Source organism: Strix uralensis, chromosome 3 (genome assembly GCF_047716275.1).
Source record: "Strix uralensis isolate ZFMK-TIS-50842 chromosome 3, bStrUra1, whole genome shotgun sequence".
In the NCBI taxonomy this organism is placed as follows: Eukaryota; Metazoa; Chordata; class Aves; order Strigiformes; family Strigidae; genus Strix; species Strix uralensis.
Window position 1 is genome coordinate 98139441 of NC_133974.1, and position 18493 is coordinate 98157933.

At 37.6% G+C, this 18493-nt stretch overlaps 1 protein-coding gene across 3 annotated transcripts in view; it reads right to left on the reverse strand.

Annotated features, from left to right (window-relative positions):
- Positions 1–904: 904 nt before the first annotated feature.
- The window catches only part of SOCS5 (suppressor of cytokine signaling 5), a 36241-nt gene continuing 18652 nt past the window's right edge, over positions 905–18493 (reverse strand). For 2 of the 3 annotated variants that reach the window (XM_074863538.1, XM_074863539.1), the window contains exons 2-3: positions 11526–11617; positions 905–9080 (exon numbers count right to left, since the gene is read on the reverse strand). In XM_074863538.1, coding sequence (XP_074719639.1) covers positions 7458–9068 — 1611 coding nt within the window. In that variant the 5' untranslated portion in view covers positions 9069–9080; positions 11526–11617 and the 3' untranslated portion in view covers positions 905–7457. The remainder of the gene's footprint in view (positions 9081–11525; positions 11618–18493) is intronic. The other variant, XM_074863540.1, reaches the window with a different exon arrangement.

Genomic DNA, 18493 nt, shown 5'->3' on the forward strand with positions numbered 1-18493 from the left:
ATCTCTGCCACAAGTTTAACAGAATTAGAGCTTCATATTTCAAACACACCACTATAATAGGTAAGGTAATTCCCATAACTTTCATTTATTAATCAATTTCAGATTTATTTTAGTCAAGTTGAAGACAATTAACCTTCTGCATGTTTCAATGAACAAAGGCAAACTCTATATGAAACAGCCAAAAAAATAGTTTTGTTTTCAGAGTTTTCTATTAGTTGACTAGGGATGAGAGATAAAGAGACTCCAAAGGAGCCTAGACTACATGTATTTTTAGGAGCAATGCTCTAGAAAATATATAATTAACAAATTAAGAAGCCTGAAATAGTTCCACAGAGCAGCCCACAATGCTTTTTCAGCTTGTCACATGGCCGCTGTTGTGCCCAGCTATAACTCCCCACCAGCAGCATTCTGCCCAACTTTCATCATCTGCAGAGTTTGCACTAATTTGCTTTAGGAGCAGCTCCCATCAGGCACAACAGAGAGACTCTCTCAGTTTACAGGACGACAGCTACATCTGTTCCTTAGTTTGTGCTCGTGGGGGCCGTGCTCTAGAATGCACACGTTTATGTAACAAAAACGTGTACTTAGCCCACAACTGGGGAGAAAAGCCCTTGAGATTTAAGTGAAAACTTGCTAAATTAAGAGCTTGCTGGGATTTCAGAGTAAAACTCCTAAAGATGATAATTATCAGTCTCTGGATCTCTTCACTCAAGTATTTTAGATGCAACAGAAACAGACGGGAATGAACATGAGCTACTGATTATTTTGATCTAACTACTGATCCCTTTGACATGTATGACAACTAAATATTTGTGAAAATACGCATTCACAGTATAGACTTAAAATAAACTCATTAAAACCACAACTTTTTGCTCCCAAACAAATATAAAAAGAAAACAATATGGTAGTTTATACCCCATTTATTAAGACAGAGCCATCTATTACTTAATACACTGGTTGGGTAGCCATAAATCACATTATTTTCTTACTATATTGGGATGCAAGACAGTTTGGCAACCAGATAACAAAGACAAATTAGGCAGGGTGAAGAAACATTTAAGCTGCAGCAGGTTAAAACCCATCTAAGCTAGGGAGACCTAAACCAGCGCAGTTATACAAGGTGCTGGCATCGGGCGACGCTCGGCTCAGCTCGGCACGGCACGCTTGCCAGCCAACTCCTCGAGTGCCCGGCGGGCCTGCCAGGGCCCCTTCAACTGGAATGTCGGGAAAAGGTCCAGGGACCGTCTGGGTGCCGCTTTTTTGGACACCTACCAAAGAGTGCATCACCAAAGCTACAGTTTTTCTGTGCAGGGATCGCATAGTTTTATTGTAAGAATGAAGGCTTCTGGTAAGAAAGAAGGTTTATAGTGCAATCTGAATCAATTTGTGCCCACAGTGTCATTATTAATTCTCCCAAAACAGTTTAAATATAATCGTGTAGGAATTTGCTATCTCTGTAAAGATATTACAAAGTAGTGTTTATACAGTTGGTGACTACATAGACTCAATTTTAATAAATATATCTCTTTATGCTTTTGCAAAACTACAAGTACGAAAGCAAGAAGTGACAAAAGCAGCCGAGTACTTTTGCATCTTCCAAAAGCTATTAAAATTCTCAGGGCTCAAAAGTTAATATACTTTATCGCACAGGAAGCACACACCATGTTCAATTTAACATCTGCTCAGAGAAAAACAAAACCTAATTCTGCTTCCTCTTTGCCAACATGTCACTAAGTTACAACTCCTGCCAAGAAATCAGAGGTTGCTCTACTCCAGACAAGCAAGTTCAGATATGTTTCTGCTTGTCAGTGTAGCTGTGTGCTTAACAAGAAAATTTGCAACATTAGCTATATCACATATACACAATTATGTACTTTTTTCTACTGAAGACAGAAAGAAACAAAGGGTCAAGCACCAGGAGCTTCAGCTCATAAATACATTGTGTTGGCCCTAAGAAACCTAGCTGATAACAGCTGTAGCTTTAATGCAGATTTACAAAGTGAACATTTATTCAGCTTGAAAAGCATATACACAATAGTTATATTGATAACAATAGATTCAAAGATCGTATCAAGCTAACATCCTATTGATACACAATTTTGTAAATGCAGTATTTTATAAAAATAAGAAATGGCAATGCTTCATTGAAATAACAGATTTAAAATTTGCTTCTTGAAACAACTACTCTTATATCAGTATGGCAACATGCAAGCAAATTAAGTAAACGCATCAGATTTCTTTCCAGTCTTTAAATGTTTGTAAGGTTAAAGTCATCCAGAGGTGGTTTGGTTTTTTTTAAAAGAGTTAAGACATAGTGAGGGGGGGGGGAAACTTCTTAAAAAGCGTCGTTAAGAGATTCTTACCTCATTGCAAGACATTGACTTTAGGTATCTTGCTATGAAAACATCAAGCCTTTTTCTTTTCAAAGGCCTCATCAATACAATTTCAATTAAAAATGAAAAAAGCTTAAAATCCAGACATTTAAAGTCAACTGCATTTGGTAGACACAACCCACGTCAAACTAAATGATTCTCTGTACATCAACATTGTAAAAAGGGAGAGCAATTAGCAGTGTTATACCATGCTTTGTAAGAGTTATCACTTTAAAAGGCAACTGATTTGATTTCTGTCTATTGTGAGGTTTTTTTTAAAAGCAATTATGAACAAAAAAAAGATCTCCTTTGGTCACAGGAGACAACCGTTTAGACAAGTGTGGCAATGGCAGGAAAACACACACCAACCAACTCACTCTAATATATAAATACAGCTGAAGATACAAATAAAATAGTCCTTTTATTTGCAATGCATGCCATGCACAGAAGTTAGAATTTTTAGAATTCCAATATATTAATGCTCACCATATTGGTGTACTTCAGGTAGCTTCAAGAAAGACCATGAACGTACACATGCTTGGAGGCATCTTATTAACAGATATATATGGGCTACATAGATCCTTGCAGGCTAAGGTTTGGCACATAGATGATCATTTCACAACAACATTTTAGGAAAACGAGACTCAAAAAGCACTTTCGTAATTTTAAATGTGAATGGTTTTAAAAAGACAAATAGTTATTTTAGAATCAAAGAAGATTCAGTTCATATTTCTCCATTAAATACTGTATTTCAAGGTAGCTTCAAAAAAATAAAAAACACCCACACTCCCTGCAGAGTCATCTCTGGTACTCAAGAAACTTCTCACTTGACAGCTTCAGTCTTACACGCAACATTGCAGCAGAAACAAGCTTTAAAGCATTCTGCAAATATTTTGGCTTGCACACGGAGACTAAAGCAAACCAGTTTGGTATCACAGAAATTCAGAATCTTTGCTTGTTTCTAAGTAGTGCAGAACCTTAAAGTTAAATATGGACTTAAGGATGTGAGTGACTGTCAGGATGACATCTAGCAGAGGCTTGAATTCATCTTATCAAACACTATGGATACACTGACAGGCCTTTCAAAGACTGTATGCTTCTGATTTAAAGACTATCATTTTGTAAGCAACAAGTCTTCAAATACACACAAAATTTAAAAGTACATAAATGCAAAACATGGCTTTGTAAATTATTTTCTTAAGTTTCATTCTGACAAGTAAATTAACTGGACAAGCGCCTACATGTCCTTCAGGGTATTTTCAGAAGAGTTATGCCTTTAAAACTGATTAAAAACCCCAACCCATAGACCCTCATATATAGTCAAAATACAGTATAGTTAATTTTCTCCAATTCCATGGGGACATAGATTTCTAAACAGATTCGCATTTAATGCCCCCATTTTTTAAATTGTAATTCTGTTCTACAAATAGTGATCCAGTTAGGGTAAAAAAAACCTCCATGCACTATATGTCAATGTATTAATGACATTTTATTTATGCAATAATTTTCCAGTGTTAGATAACATGTTATATGGAAATTACAATTATTTTAATTTCCATATCTCGGTAAACTGGAGCTGTTGCTGACTTCCTAAAATATAATGATGGGTGTATGTATATGCAACAAAACCACCAAGTTGTGCTAAGTATTCAGAGATCTTAATTCCCACACAGCAGCACCACCCTGTTGTTTTCAAATATGGTCAAAGATCTTCGTAAGATTTTTTGCAAAATAATCCTACCAAGTAAGCCCTTTCTATAGCCCTTTCTGCAGAAATGAGAATTGTCTCGAAAGAACTTTACACGACTGAGGCTCAAATACCTATCTGTCACGTAACCAAATTAGCTTGGAATCATGCTAGCATACCTTTGAATCCTATTGTTAAAAATAATTGCTAGCATACATTGAAACCTGTTGTTAAAAAAACAGATCAGTGGTTTGTGCACATCTTATGAAGAAGACGTGTATAAGATTTTCTAAACAAAATCAGAAGGTTAAAGTTAAAGCATACTCCTCAAACACAAATGAGGAATCAACTACCTGCATTCTCAACATACTAATGTTTTAGTGCCTTTAAAACTGAAAATGCATTCATTAAGAAATACTCTGATACTTGAGTAGTCAATACTCAAGTCTACTATAACTTTAAAAGTGATTATTTTTAGCATAACCACACTAGCAAGTTATTCTGTATATTTCAGTGAAGCAAAGCTTTAAAAAAGTTGTAGAGAAATAGATCATTTCTTTTTTGTGTGTTTTAAGGGAGCAATAAATCCTCTCCATAAAGATTATTTACACAAATGCAAGAGCAAACTTTCTGAGATAAGGGTTTGGGGTTTTTATTTTTTTTTTCCAAAGATTCCACCACATGATAAAAAACGAAATGAATGTGTATTCCTGACCACATTGATAATGTCACAGCTAGAATCTCATCAGCTAGTTTATGACAAGCAACTGCAACAGGTGTAAACAAAAAACAGGTCCCTACATCGGGACAAAGCTTGGTTGCAGGTTGACTGTATGATACTAATATCGAAAGCAAGATTTAGAGTAAACTCATCTGGAATTCAGATCCAACTGAGGGAACAGTGAAAACGACACAGTGAAGGTACACTTGGGTGCAATTTCATGCTGGTGACTTTTTTTTCCTCTTTTTATGCTTAGAGCAGATTTTAAACCAGGAGTTGCATATCCAATGACACACACACAATTCAAAACTTAAGTGACCATTAGCACATTTGTACACATACTTACATAAACTTATTTACACATTCTAAACAAAGTTCCATTTTAACAGTTGAAGTCTTTTAACACATGAAAGAAGATAAGCTACTACAAAGAATGCATAAAGGGATCACAAATTTTCCACAAGCATATAAACACACGTTTTAAAGTGCTTTCTGGGTGCTTCAGATTAACTCCTTGCAGTATGAGCTTCTATAGTAGTGCTGTTCCAGTCATTACAAAAGTATTTAAATCATTCCCCTTCAGGTGCACTGTGAGTTCAAGAAAAATGACGACACCATTGATGTAAAAGTTTTAGGCTCTACCAACATAAACATATACATAAGTTCAGGTGAAGTTGTCAAATACTTTGGTTTAGCATAGCTTGGGATAAATATTTGATAGAACAGAAATTGCACCTCTCCACTCTTAAGTTTTTTACTAAAAAAATACCCCAACATAAATTGACAGTATTCTTTGGTAAAAACAGGACATTTGGCCAGTTTAAGTGTACATTTATTTATTAAAATAGTCTAAAAGTGAACAAATGCCACTGCTGTACTGTCAATTTACAGGAATAACCATTCCTTATTCAGTGGGGAGTATCAAAACATTAAGCTTAGCAGTTGCTATATAACAAGCTGAAACACCTTCAGCAACCATTACAGGGGATCAATGATGTTTCAGAATACTTTTTGCTTAACATTTATCCTTTACAATCCGTTACAAAAACTGGAAAATGCTCTATGCCTGCAGACAAGTCCATTACTTTGCAGTGACTACAGAAACATTATTCAATGGTGTACACTGTTCGGTTTCTGACAAGCATGTAACAAAAACCAGGAATATGGTGTGCTGACCAACCAATATTCAACTGCATCGTATTTGTGCATCGCCTATACTAAGTACTAAGAAAAGCCTATTAAAAATTCAGTTAACTGCTACAAGTTATGTGAATATATAAAAACAGAGCAGATATACAAGTATAACACTGAACATACTGTACTTTATTAGCACAAAAAGCCAGAACAAGGCACAGCAAGCAGAAAAATACATCAATAGAAGGGTTAGTGTAGCATACAAGAATAACGTTTATTGTACTTGCAGCCAAAATGTTCCCTACCTCGCACAGGTCACTGCCATAGAGAAGTAAGTAATAACATACTGTAGCAGCTGGTAAAGAAACTAGGGAGCACTCATAATTGGTACAAAACATTAAACAGGGGTCAGGGCATTCCAACAGAATTTTAGTGCAAAAATGTCTAAGACAGAACTATTTTAAGTTCCATCTTCAATTAAATAAGCAAACAGAACTTGGAATCCTGTTTCCAAGCAATCTGTTGAAACTATAATCAGTGCATATTACTTCAAAACATTTTTAAAAGCGCAAATGGAAAGATATTTACAAATAAAGTGTAACAGTACCTTTGAAACCTGACATTTATTTCAGATATGTCAGATTTTGTATTCTGATTATAATTCAACCACTTGTCATTTTCTCCATAAAAATATCAGATGATTTTAAATAATTAAACATTTTTTCTCTTCACTATTACCTTCCATTGTAAGTTACTAGCAGTCAGGTCACCAAATTCTGGTTTTAGAAAAAAACGCAACCTTTGTTTCATGGCAATAATCTAATCCCGTGTCCTGCCACTGAATCAGTAATTCACACTGGAAGGTATTTAGTTGTCCAAGACAGTATTACTTTTGCTAACAATGCCACTTAAATCTCCAAGTGTTTAAAACAGAATTACAGTACTGAGCAGGCATATTCAAGTCTTAATGATTAGGAAACCTTATATACTGAGAAAAGCATGATTCATCTGTTAGCATCAAAGCACCATTAACTCTTAATGGCCTGCTTCTAATGAACTGCTCTTCATTAAAAGAAAATACTCTTATTCACTAGTATTTGGAAACTTGTTTGTGAGCTAAATTAGTACTTTGAGTAGTGGAAAGTTTTCAAGAAGATCATTTTAAAAAAATACTTCAAATATTAGCAAAAATGCTCCTCTAATAAAGCCTTTCTTTATTAGCATTACATGAATGCCCCATGGAAAATGCCTCATAGTTTCTTCATCCAATTACTACAGCTATAAAAGGGAAACAAAATATTTAGAAATTAGCAAAAATATTTTCATTAGGCCTTAATGAAAAACGTGCAGAATCGTGTCTGCTTATTGTTTCCAAGAGGCATCACAACTTAGTTTGATTAACAGCAGGCAGCATCTGACAGGATACTAACACTCAGCTTAAATAGGATATTGCCGAAAAGCTAGACGTTGTTGGTGCGCTTGCTGCAGTTAAACTGTAACACACAAAAAAAAGCGTATTCTAGAAGCTTATTCTGATTTCCATTTACTTCGTTTTTATAGGTTCCCGCTCCAGCCATCGCACCCTGACTTTTTGTTTATAGTGATACTCCTTTAGAAAGTCTTGCAACATTGAGGGTAGAGGAAGGTCATCAATTCCATCATACGTAGTGCACCTGCAGATTACTGCCCGGCAGATATACTGCAGACTAAAGGGGAAAGTCCTGTTCAGAGATACAGTAAGCAAGGGTTCAAAGAACATGCAGGAGCTAGGGTCTTTGTAGTGTTCCAGAAGCCCTGTAACAGTGGAGGAGTGAAACACACAGGGATCATGGGCATCGAAACTAAAGTTGTGATTCCACTGCTCAATGCGTGCATGTAGCGAGCGGTTGTAACGACGGAAGCTCACAGAGAAGAGGTAGTCCTCTTGCGCAGAATCCCTGAGCAAAAAAGTGCCTTCGGGTTTACCCTCCAGAAGTGCTTCTGCTTCATAGCGGTCCATCACACCCCAGTAACATGGGTTACCTGTGATCTGAAGTAAGTCTGGCACAAGGCAATGGATGTAATCAATTTGAGTGTGCACTTTCCAAGCCCCCTGCCTGCTGATGTGGCCGTGGCTCTCTCCAGACATCTGACGCTGCTTCTGCCTGCGCGACTGCAGACAAAGCGTTGTTGTGTCCTCCTCAGAGTCACAGTTCCCTGGAGGCGTTATGCTTTTGTCCCCGGTCAGCTCAGTCATACCAGGGGCTAACTTTGGTCCCAGTTTATACAACGGATTAACCTGTGCTGTAGCTTCAAAAGTATGTATTTGGGCATTGGGAGGGGGATCAACCCCTTCTTCAATACTAAGTCTACGTCTCTCTCTGAGCCTGTCTTCTTCATCTTCTGTGGAAACCAAGGAAGGATCAAACGTGTCAAAAAATGTTGAATGAGGACTCACAGGCGCTGTGTGTTGTTTAATCAGATGCCACTTCTGAGCCAGATCTGAGCCTGCAGGAAAAGGGCATTTCTCAAGCATTAGTTCAGAGAGATGGATCTTTCTTTTGTTAGAAAACAGAGGTTTGGACTGTTTGCTGTAAGTTCTCATGGGAAAACACAGCCCAACGGTATCTTGTAGACGCTGTCGCAGAGAACGGCTACCTACTGTCCTGTTTGATACCGCATCCATATCATGGACAGAGCTCACCCCATACCTTCTCTCCCTCCTCTGCAAACCACTTCGTGTTCTACCAAATCTTTTCTCGGTATCCAAGGAGCTCTGGGTCTTGGTAGAGCAGGAATGCTTCTTCTTCCCACCCCAAGGAGCATGCCGAGAATAAGAGTCCCTTCGAGCAAGTCTAGCTCCCGTGGTGACACACGAGTCATTCTCTTTCTCAATGCTTATTTCAACAATCTGAGGAATTTCTGTGACACAGTTTTGGTTCCGCCTTGCCGAATTCTTTGAAGGACTTAAACCTAATTGCAAAGCAATGTTTTCTCTCAAAGGGCTGCTGGGTTGTTGTTGAGCCAAGTCAGTTATCTGGATAGCTTTCTCTTTAGCAGATGAGCAACTATTGGAGTTCACAACTACATTTTCGTTTTGGCTTCCACCCTCATGACTGAAGAGATTCTGGCACCTGTATTTGAAATTGTTCCACATCTTTCCCACTTTATCCATGGATTACGTTATCTAAATTCAAGAGGAGAAGAAATATTAAAATAAAAATATTGTTTAAAAAAAAATGAGGATACATCTTCAGTTATCAGTCAAGTTACAGACACAAGACGACAGTTAATTGAACACACTACCTTTGAATAACTGCCCTACTGTTTGTATGGTTACGTGGAAGTGACATGCATCACACCATCTCAATATTTAGAAAAATCACCATGAAGAAAATGTTTGGGAAATTTGAAACATTTTCTTTACAAGCAGGCCCTCCCATTTTTCTGTAGGCACATAGGTAGTCTGCATAGTTGTATTTGACAGACAGGAAATATGCAGTCTAAAATTCTTCATTTTAGGAAGAGTCATATGTAAGGTATGACTCCCTCATACCCAATAAGCAGTAGTAAAACAAATCCTGAAAAAGAACTATTCAAGTTACTCTAAACTATGAGTGTAGCTAGTGAAATCCAACAAGTGCACTGAAAATGTCCAGATACACCATCTAAAAGAAAAAGCTCCAGCCGTAGGTCAGATAAATTCCAATCTGTAACTGACAAGATTCAAAAAATTAGCGCAAAAATAGGAATTTAGGGGGAAAAAAAACATTCAGCATTCTTAGATAAGGCAATCTCCAAAAGACAAGGAAAGGCAGTAAGGTATCAGCAGAATTTTAGAATTATAAAGTCTCTGATATATTAATAAAAGCCATACATATGAAACATCAAAAAAACCAACCCAAACAAACGCTCTGGCTTTATTACTGAAGTTATAAAAGAATGAAAGAGCCTAAGGAGCTTTTCTATCTTTAGTAAGAATACTTAAAAAGAAAGCAGCTCCCCAGCAGAAACACGATGACAGTGAATCATGAAGATACAGTAAAAAGATAAAAACATTAGTAGTGTGTATTCTGCAACTACTTCTTTAGAAGCAGAGTTTGATAACTGGAACAAGACTGCCAAAAACACAGGACTGCCCTAGGACAGAGAGAAACAGGCTAATTCTGTACTAAAAAAAGTCAGACAATGCCAAGCTAAATTAGATCTAATTAAGTTCTGAGAGAAGTGCTAAACTTAAAGGACTAAAACATATTATCTTATCTAATTTAATTCTTAACGGAAACTGCTCTGCTCTTTGGAAACACTATTTTGAAGCAACATTCCTCTGTTGTTGCAGTTCTTTTCTGTTCACAGCTAGAAAGGAATCTGAAGCAGTGATCAAATGCACTGGGTCTCATGAAATAATGTGGATGGTAAACAAGCAAGCAATACTCTAGTGATCCAGTCTAGGAGTCCCTTAAGATAGAAGCACAGCTGTAAGCCCATGACTTTATAGCATAATCCACTGAGACTGGGGAAGAGTCAGAGGCACAGCTTACATGAAAATGATGAAATGATAATGAAAGTGAAACACCTAACTGTTACAGGAACAGAAAGCAAAAGCTTTCTTCCCCACTCCTTCCTCAGATACTTCAGTAAACCCAGCAAGCTAGGTATCTACATCCAGTTGCATAAAATAAAACCGTAAGACTTAATTTAGTGTGGATGCAGGGAAGTGGGAGAACCAGGCCTTAACAGTCTCTGGCAATCACTGGTTGCCATGGTAATTAGGTAATAAATTACCTAGAACACAGTGCTAATGACAATCCGAACAACACCTAAGTAGTTATTAAGGAGGGAGACACTTGCAGATAAATATTATACATAGAAGATGCTATAGAGTTCTGTGCATATGTAAAAGTGAAAGTCCGTAAGCAAATGAGCAAGGAATGTCTTCCTGACTAAAAAAACCTCCTAAATTTGTTTTTTCTGGAGTTGTCTGGCCCAAGCTGGGGGACTGGGGGAGTTCTAAGAGCAGCAGAACTAATAAAGGCAGATCACATACAGATTTGTAGGAATCATACAACCATGTATCACGCCATCGCAATAATCATCGCTGTTTGCGGTGTCTCAGAATATCCACGCTGACCAGAAGGCAGCATACGCTTGCTGGCTGCCAGCCTGTCAACACAGAGTATATAAGGTTGACTTCTACCCACTTTTCTCTCGAGTTGTACACTTCTTTCTCTTCCTAGTCACAGAGATGTTTAAAATTTTGGGGAAGGGAAAAAGAAGAGAGTATATAACCTCCATTCCCTTGGGAAATCAGGCTAGAAACAGCACACATCCTTTCGACAATGAACTGGAATTACTTTCTAACCAAACAGTCATACACTATTCAGTGGTGTCTTTTATTCTAAACTGCTCATTATTGCTCTTCCTTTGCACTATTAGTCTAGAATGTCTTTAGGCTGTTAGACGGGTGGAAAGTTCTCTACACTTGCCCAGAAAGCTTCAAGAACAAACAACAAACCCCCAACCCACAAAACCCCCACCGTACTGGCTTGACAGACTGTACTTTTCAAAAGTTAAACTTAAAAGGTTTAACTACTTTTCGTCATACTCAAGAGAATATAGATACCCTTCTTACCCAGAAAAGCATATGAGTCACTGTATCTTGTCTTGAGCATATACCTCAACATGAACTTGCTAGTTTCCTTCTCTGAGTTGTGGACATGATTACTACAAAGACAAAAAGAGTATTTTTGTTAGTGGTTAGAATATCTTTTAATTTAGATATTTACAATTAGTCACTGGTATCAAAGGGATATTTTACTAATTGTATCTTAAATTTGTGCATGAAACTGCCTGCTCATTATATATTTGTTTATGCATATTAACATAAACAAAAAGCTTCAGAGAACCTTTCTCATCCATTAACAATATTTGTCAAATAGAGTCCATGAGAGAACCCTCAAATGAAGCTTTTGAGAACCAAGAGCAAAGCCACAGCATCTGAAGTGCCAGGCACAATAGGCATACTCAGGCCTGTAAAAATGGTTTTCCCACATTCAGTCTCAAGTCCAAAGCGGTGGTTCCCAAGTTGTGGTTGGCAGTGTTGTCAGATCACCTCATACTGCCTCTCCTCCTTGTTTCCAGCTGCTACATCACATCAAAAGGCAGCTAAAAATACACACTTTTCTAATATTACTTTTCCAGGTAAGCAACTGCTGCACTTGCCACAAGGATGTTATATGATTGTGAAGCAAGAGGAATATGAACCATGATTCTAAAAATGGGAAAGTGGAATACAAGACAAGTTCTTTATTAAAAGAGTAGGTCAGCATTTCTGTAAAATAATCACCATTGTTTTTCAGAAATCCAAGAGTTGAGGGATTTAGTATGCTCGCACCACTGTCAGAAGTCTAATGGTAACAGGACAGAGGAGAATAATTTGCTTCTCCACACTAGAACCAAGCCCAGGACAGCAGTAAGAGTTAACAGAAAACATTGAGAACTTATGTTAACGTTTCACATGCAGAACAGGAAGAAAAATATTAAAGTATGATGTATATTTACTGGAATAAAAAACTGTGGGGTTGAGCAATCACTAGGTGAATATTAAAAGTTAATATTCCCAGGCAGAAACTCCAGAGTAATGGCAGAAAAGTACTAAACATTATTAGTTTCCATTCACCACAGGAAGCACTAAAATCATTGAAACACTTTTAAAGTTAGGCCATACTACTACTATTGAAAGATTCCATAAAAGTAACCTTTTCAGAGAGCAACAGAGTTACAAGTACAAAATCTTAGTAGAAAACGAAGATAAAAGCAAATGTAAAGTTCTTGTGCAACTTTGACATTTATACCCATTTCTTTCCCCATTAGGTTCCTAGCAAGTCTACAAACACAAGACAATAGAACATACTATAATTGGTTCATAGCAAGGCCTTAACAGAGCAAACGAAAGGTAAAGTTGCTAGAGTAAGGGCTCTACAATTTTCAGTAAAGCCTTACTTAAAACATTAGGTCATTCAGGCCTCTGAAGAAATAACTTGCATTCTGAATAAAACCAGTAATGCTGTTTTACTGGGCACAGGTGGCAAAGGGGCTGCATGCTAACCATTTTAACTCATTAAAAATACAAAAGGGACAAAGACGCTTATCTTGAAATTTCATACACAACAGTACTTAACTTTATACATCACTATTATTCCTCAGTTCTGCTCAGAAACATGAACAGTCAACGTATCGCATCCCCACTGCCAGCCAGCTGACACAGCCTGTCGGACAGGCTGCCCAGTGGCTCCGGAGGGAGCGGTTGCTTTGGGAACCATCCTTCACTAATGGAAAACAGTTTCTTGAATTTGGGTGACTGTCTCAGTTAAACCTCTCAACCTTGTGTTAAAATAAAACTTAAGTCATTGGTAAAATATTTAATATTCCATCTAGTAATTTTAAATTAGTTTAAATCAATGTGCAACAGATGTGTGGTTTCACAGATTTCTTGTGACAGCGTGAAGATTGACAAAATACAAATTACTTCTGAACTAGCCCTAAAGCCATCCTGGTTTTACAAAGGAGCACTGCCAGTGGTTATTTTAGCCTAAACAGAAAATAAATATGATTCCACCAAAATCCACAAAGTGAATTCATCAATTTGTAGATTTTCTCAGAAAAAGAAAAGTTATACTAATGTTCCTAAACCAATCTTTTTTCAGCTAAAAAATATTTCTATCTACTTTAAATGGGCATACGTTATCTTAAAAAAACAACAGGTAGTAAGCACTCTACAGGGATTACAGAAGCAATGAACAGTAGTATCTTAATGCTATATTCCCATTTGCAGTAAATGTAGAGACGTTCAAAGCCATGAAGTTTGCATGAGTGTAGTCTTCAAGTATTTTGAGCGTAAAAATGATGAAACTACAAAGAGAGATAGGAAAACCATTTGTGTAATATGATTTAAATAAAGACAACAGTTAAAACCTCTTTGTAATCTTGAACTATCACATATTAATAAATTACTGTGAAAACTCAGACCACTCTTGACAGAATGGTCACAAGATCTAGCTGGAGCCTTCTGCCTGTGACCTCCTAGGAGGAACATTCAAAGCCAAGGCTGTACTCTGTCCTAAAGATAATACACTCATTTCACAGTGTTACCCAATTCAAAAATTAGTTGAATTCAAAAATTAGGTAAATTACATTCAAAATATTGACTCCTAAAAATGTACCATCTTCACAAAAGCTGATACACTGCATCACATGTGACACCTTACAAAGCAGGTATAGTATGCTTATTTCAAAACCAAGAATCTACAAGATTCTTTGTTTTGATATTTTTCACATGATGATAGCTTCAAAACATTGAAAGATAACAAGGACTAAACACTGAAGGAAAACAAAACCAGACAATTCTTCCAAGTCAAGAAAACAGTAACTTGAAAGGGGGGGGAAAGGAAGGGAGGGGAGAAATCAGAGTCTCTCTGCTCCTCGCCCACTGTTTAGTTCAACGCTAGCAGGAGCCCACACAGGCAAGCAGGCTAACACAGTCAGCGACACTGGTGCACATCACCTTGGACCATGGAGGTAGAAGTAAAAGGAATGGAGGGAGACTACACTTCTATTTGGATTGCTCCTTACTTTAAAATGATTCACTTAGCCATGACGAGAGACTCCATTATTAAAGACATTTGCTTCCATTAAAGTATGCTTCCTGAAAAGGTTAATGTCCTATTTGCACATTGCCAAATGCCTGCTATAGGCTACTGCTCCTAGGGATGCACTAACAAAGCTGCTCACATCAGCACTCTGCAACCTTATTCAGTCAAAATGAATAAGGCTGGCAAACACCTACTGTTCAAAGTAACCCACTTGAGGACGGAAGAAAGGGCAATACTAAGGATTACAAAGCAGTTTCCTCCCTTCCAATACACATTCCAGAAATAATGAATTACTACTGTAATACTAGAGACAACATTTCTTAAAAAAAAAAAAAAAAAAAAGGAGTATGTTGGCTTAAGTGGAACCATGCATTCTTCTACACACACACAAAAATTTGCTCATTGCAGACAGCTTGAAGAACTGATTTGTAGGGCTGGAAGATAGAGGTGGCTGTTATTTTTTTAACTAGACAAGGTAAAGGGGCCAAATGTTTCATGTGGCCATGAAAGCCTTACTAGTGCAAAGTACTACTGGTTTTTTTCCTAGCAGGCTCAGATAATTTGGAAGTGCTGTTGCATAGGGAGAAGAATCTGAAGGTCTGAACCCCCAAATCAAAACTCAAACCTGCCAAGAAGAGGTAAAGGATACTGAGCTGTAATTCCAACAACACACAAAATTGGCTTAAGTCAGCACTGCAACCAAAAGAAATGGCGCCAGCCTCTTCCTGGCCACCTGTGCTGGTGCAGAGGTGGTCTGTACACCATATGGCTGCTCAGTCAACCAGCTCAAGGAACTGATCCAGATTAAAATGAATTCTCAGAAAAAGTCTCAATCATTTACTCCATCTGGTTTATTACTCCTGTATAAACATTCATGTTAACACAAGGGAGGAGCGGATGAGGAGGGAGGAAGCAGCAGCCAGGGCAAGACTGCTTCCTTCCACAGCAGCACTGGTTAGTTCTGCTCATGATATTAAGACCTTAGACGGCTACTTTGAAGAGAAATCTCAATTTGAAGTCTACATATTAATCAACTGTGGGGCTCTGGCTATGACGAGAGAGATTAGGATTCTATTTAAGCTGCTGCTTTGAACATTCATGTTGAAAGTTTAGCCACTGAAAACATTTACTTCAAAAATAAAATGCTGAGTTGGCTTGATGTGTCCTGCTAAAACACAGAGAAAGCAACAAGTTTCAAGGACTTAAGCTGGCAGACTGTCAAGTCAAAGAAAAATAATGATATTTTGCCATTGTTCCAACCTGAAAGTAAGTAGTAATCTCCTCCCCCTCCTCCGTGCAGATTCACAATGAGCAAAAAAGCAGTCTTAGCTTGGATAGCTGATGTTCTGCCACTTTCTTTCCAAGCAGCTACACATTGGTAATGTCAGTTCAAAAATATCGCTCCAAGATACTTTGAACAGTGGGATACATCCCTGTAGACCCTTACTAAGCTTTGAGGTTCAAAAAGGACAATGTCAGGACTATGTGTGTTCACGTGTTACATTAGAAAATACTGTACAGTTGCCATGCATTTCTTTTCTGTTCAGAAAATTTAAAATCCCTGAAACAGAAAAACCATCAATGGAAGAACAGAACATGAAGAACACTGAACCAAAAATAAAGAGTTGTTTCTGATGTACTCTTTTTCCTTGTACTTACACAAATCTAGTGGATAATAATACAACCATCATGAACAAAGCTAGTATTTCTAACTACCTAAGGATCACAGAAACGAACATAAATTTCAGATATTAATACAGAAATGATGTTACACAGATCTACTGAGAACTCCACATAGTGGTAGATACCTATGGTAGAAGCTCTGCAAATTCAAGACAATGATGCATATTAATTCCAAGTAAAGATACCCTCAAATCATTTAGGCAGTATCCTGATGGCCACTCATCACAACATGTAAATCCACACAAGCAACAATAAACAGAAGCAGTTTCCTTTAACTTATCTCCACACACCCTAAGTAGGCAACTCTTAACTTCACCTTATCATTCAAAAAAGTAAAAGAAAAAGCATTAAGTTATAGCAAAGTAAGGTAGCCACTATGGAAGATAACACTAGGCGACTATGCTGAAATAATGTTTTCTGTACTGCTATGTTTAACTCTCCTCAAACAGAAGCTGCCAATATACTTTTCTAAAATTATGTGGGTAGAATAAATGGTTCCAGTCCTCTTGAAGACCTCTGCAAAAGCTGTAAGTACTGAGAAAAAGTTACGAAGCTCTCCCCTAGCAGGGCAGAATTTGTTTCTACTTTTAAGAACACTAAACGAAGCATATCCTTCTCTATCAAGTTCTAAAATATAAACAGGCCTCACACTGATATAGAGAGTTATCTAATGGTTATTTGTATGTAATTCTTGGGAGTTCTGAGTTAAGGAAAAGCATACCTTAATAGCTATGCCTCACTAAAAGCAAAGAAAATTGGAAGCCAAGTTGAAAAGATGGGTCAATCATATCCCACATCCTTCACTAGCTCAGCAGAAACATCCAATTTAAGCTATTTTGCAAACAGAGCATTTCATTCAATTGAAAATTGGCTATTTTGTAAACAGATCGTTCCTCTATCAGTTTCCTGTTCTGAAATCAACTTACACTGTTTTAACAGTCTTGTTTCTTCTCACTACATTTTTCAAAACCGCAAGTCTGTCTAATGCCTCTCCCTGGCCATAGTACCCTTGTCCCGCACCAGCTTACAAGAATCTCCTTTACACAGAGAGCTCTTCTCATGCACGCAGCTACCTCCCATTTCCCTTCTATCTGACCAAGCAAAAGATCGTATTCTCCAATGCAAACAAGCTAGCTGACACCTCTTAAAATTGATTGAATTGATGTATCTACAACGGCGACTGCATAGGAAAATGCAGTATTGCTATTCATGCAATTTGCAAGACATTAAAAACAGGCACCCTTCTTTCGAATTTGAGAGAAATGGACCCAAAAGTTTCTAGAACCACAACAACTGAGAAGAGTGACAGCCTAAGCTGTGATTTCTTAGGAACTGCAATTAAAGAAGTTAGTGTTAACCTGAAGACTAAATATTGCCACATGCACTTGAAAAAATAAAAGTCTCTTGCACTATGAGTCGCTCAGTTCATAAATTCACTATTTTTGATGAAATTAAAACACCCATTCAGGTTTATGGATAGCATCTGTATTCTTTGTTCACTGTTAACATTACTGGAGCAAAGCACTCGATAGTAGCAAGATCATATGCACGTGTAAAAGACAAGAAAACTCAGGAAAATTCCACAACTAAAAATGAGCTGCTCTTTGCAGCAACATAACTTATTTGTAATGTTTAAAAATATAAACATTTAATTACAATTTATAGTACAGCTACATTAACAGATGACATGTAAATTGGTCAGATTCCCTTGTGCCACTGCAATACTGAAGAGAGATTAAACTTCAAGCTACTGGGGAGAAAACTGCTGGACCAGCGGGGTGTCTTATCTGGCTACAACTACACTCTACGTGAAGTAGAAGGTGGCCTGGGATGGACAGTTCTGATAGCATCCACAAATTTATAAAGTGACCTTCATAATGACTTAACTCCCAACTTACATTCTGTCATGCCAGAACTTTAACAAGTAAACTCTATCACTATAGCACCACTAGCAATCTTAGATCAGTTTCTGTATAAAACATGTTTTCATAAATAGAAGCATATTTGAATAACTGCAGAGTGAGACCAGGGGATTTAACCTGCAAAGTATTTGGCAAGCAAGGAGTTAAAATCCTGCCTAAGACTACCCCACAGCTGCTGTCAGCAGTCAGGCTTGTCAAAAGAAGCTCTGGGCTGTCTTGACAAGACTAATTGGCAGCAAGCACCTGGTTCCCTAGGCTGGGCCGGGGTAGGTAAAAGAATATAAACCCTGCAAAGAAGAAGGAGAAGGAGCTGGAAGGCTGCCAGTAGGTCTAGCCTGTTTCGT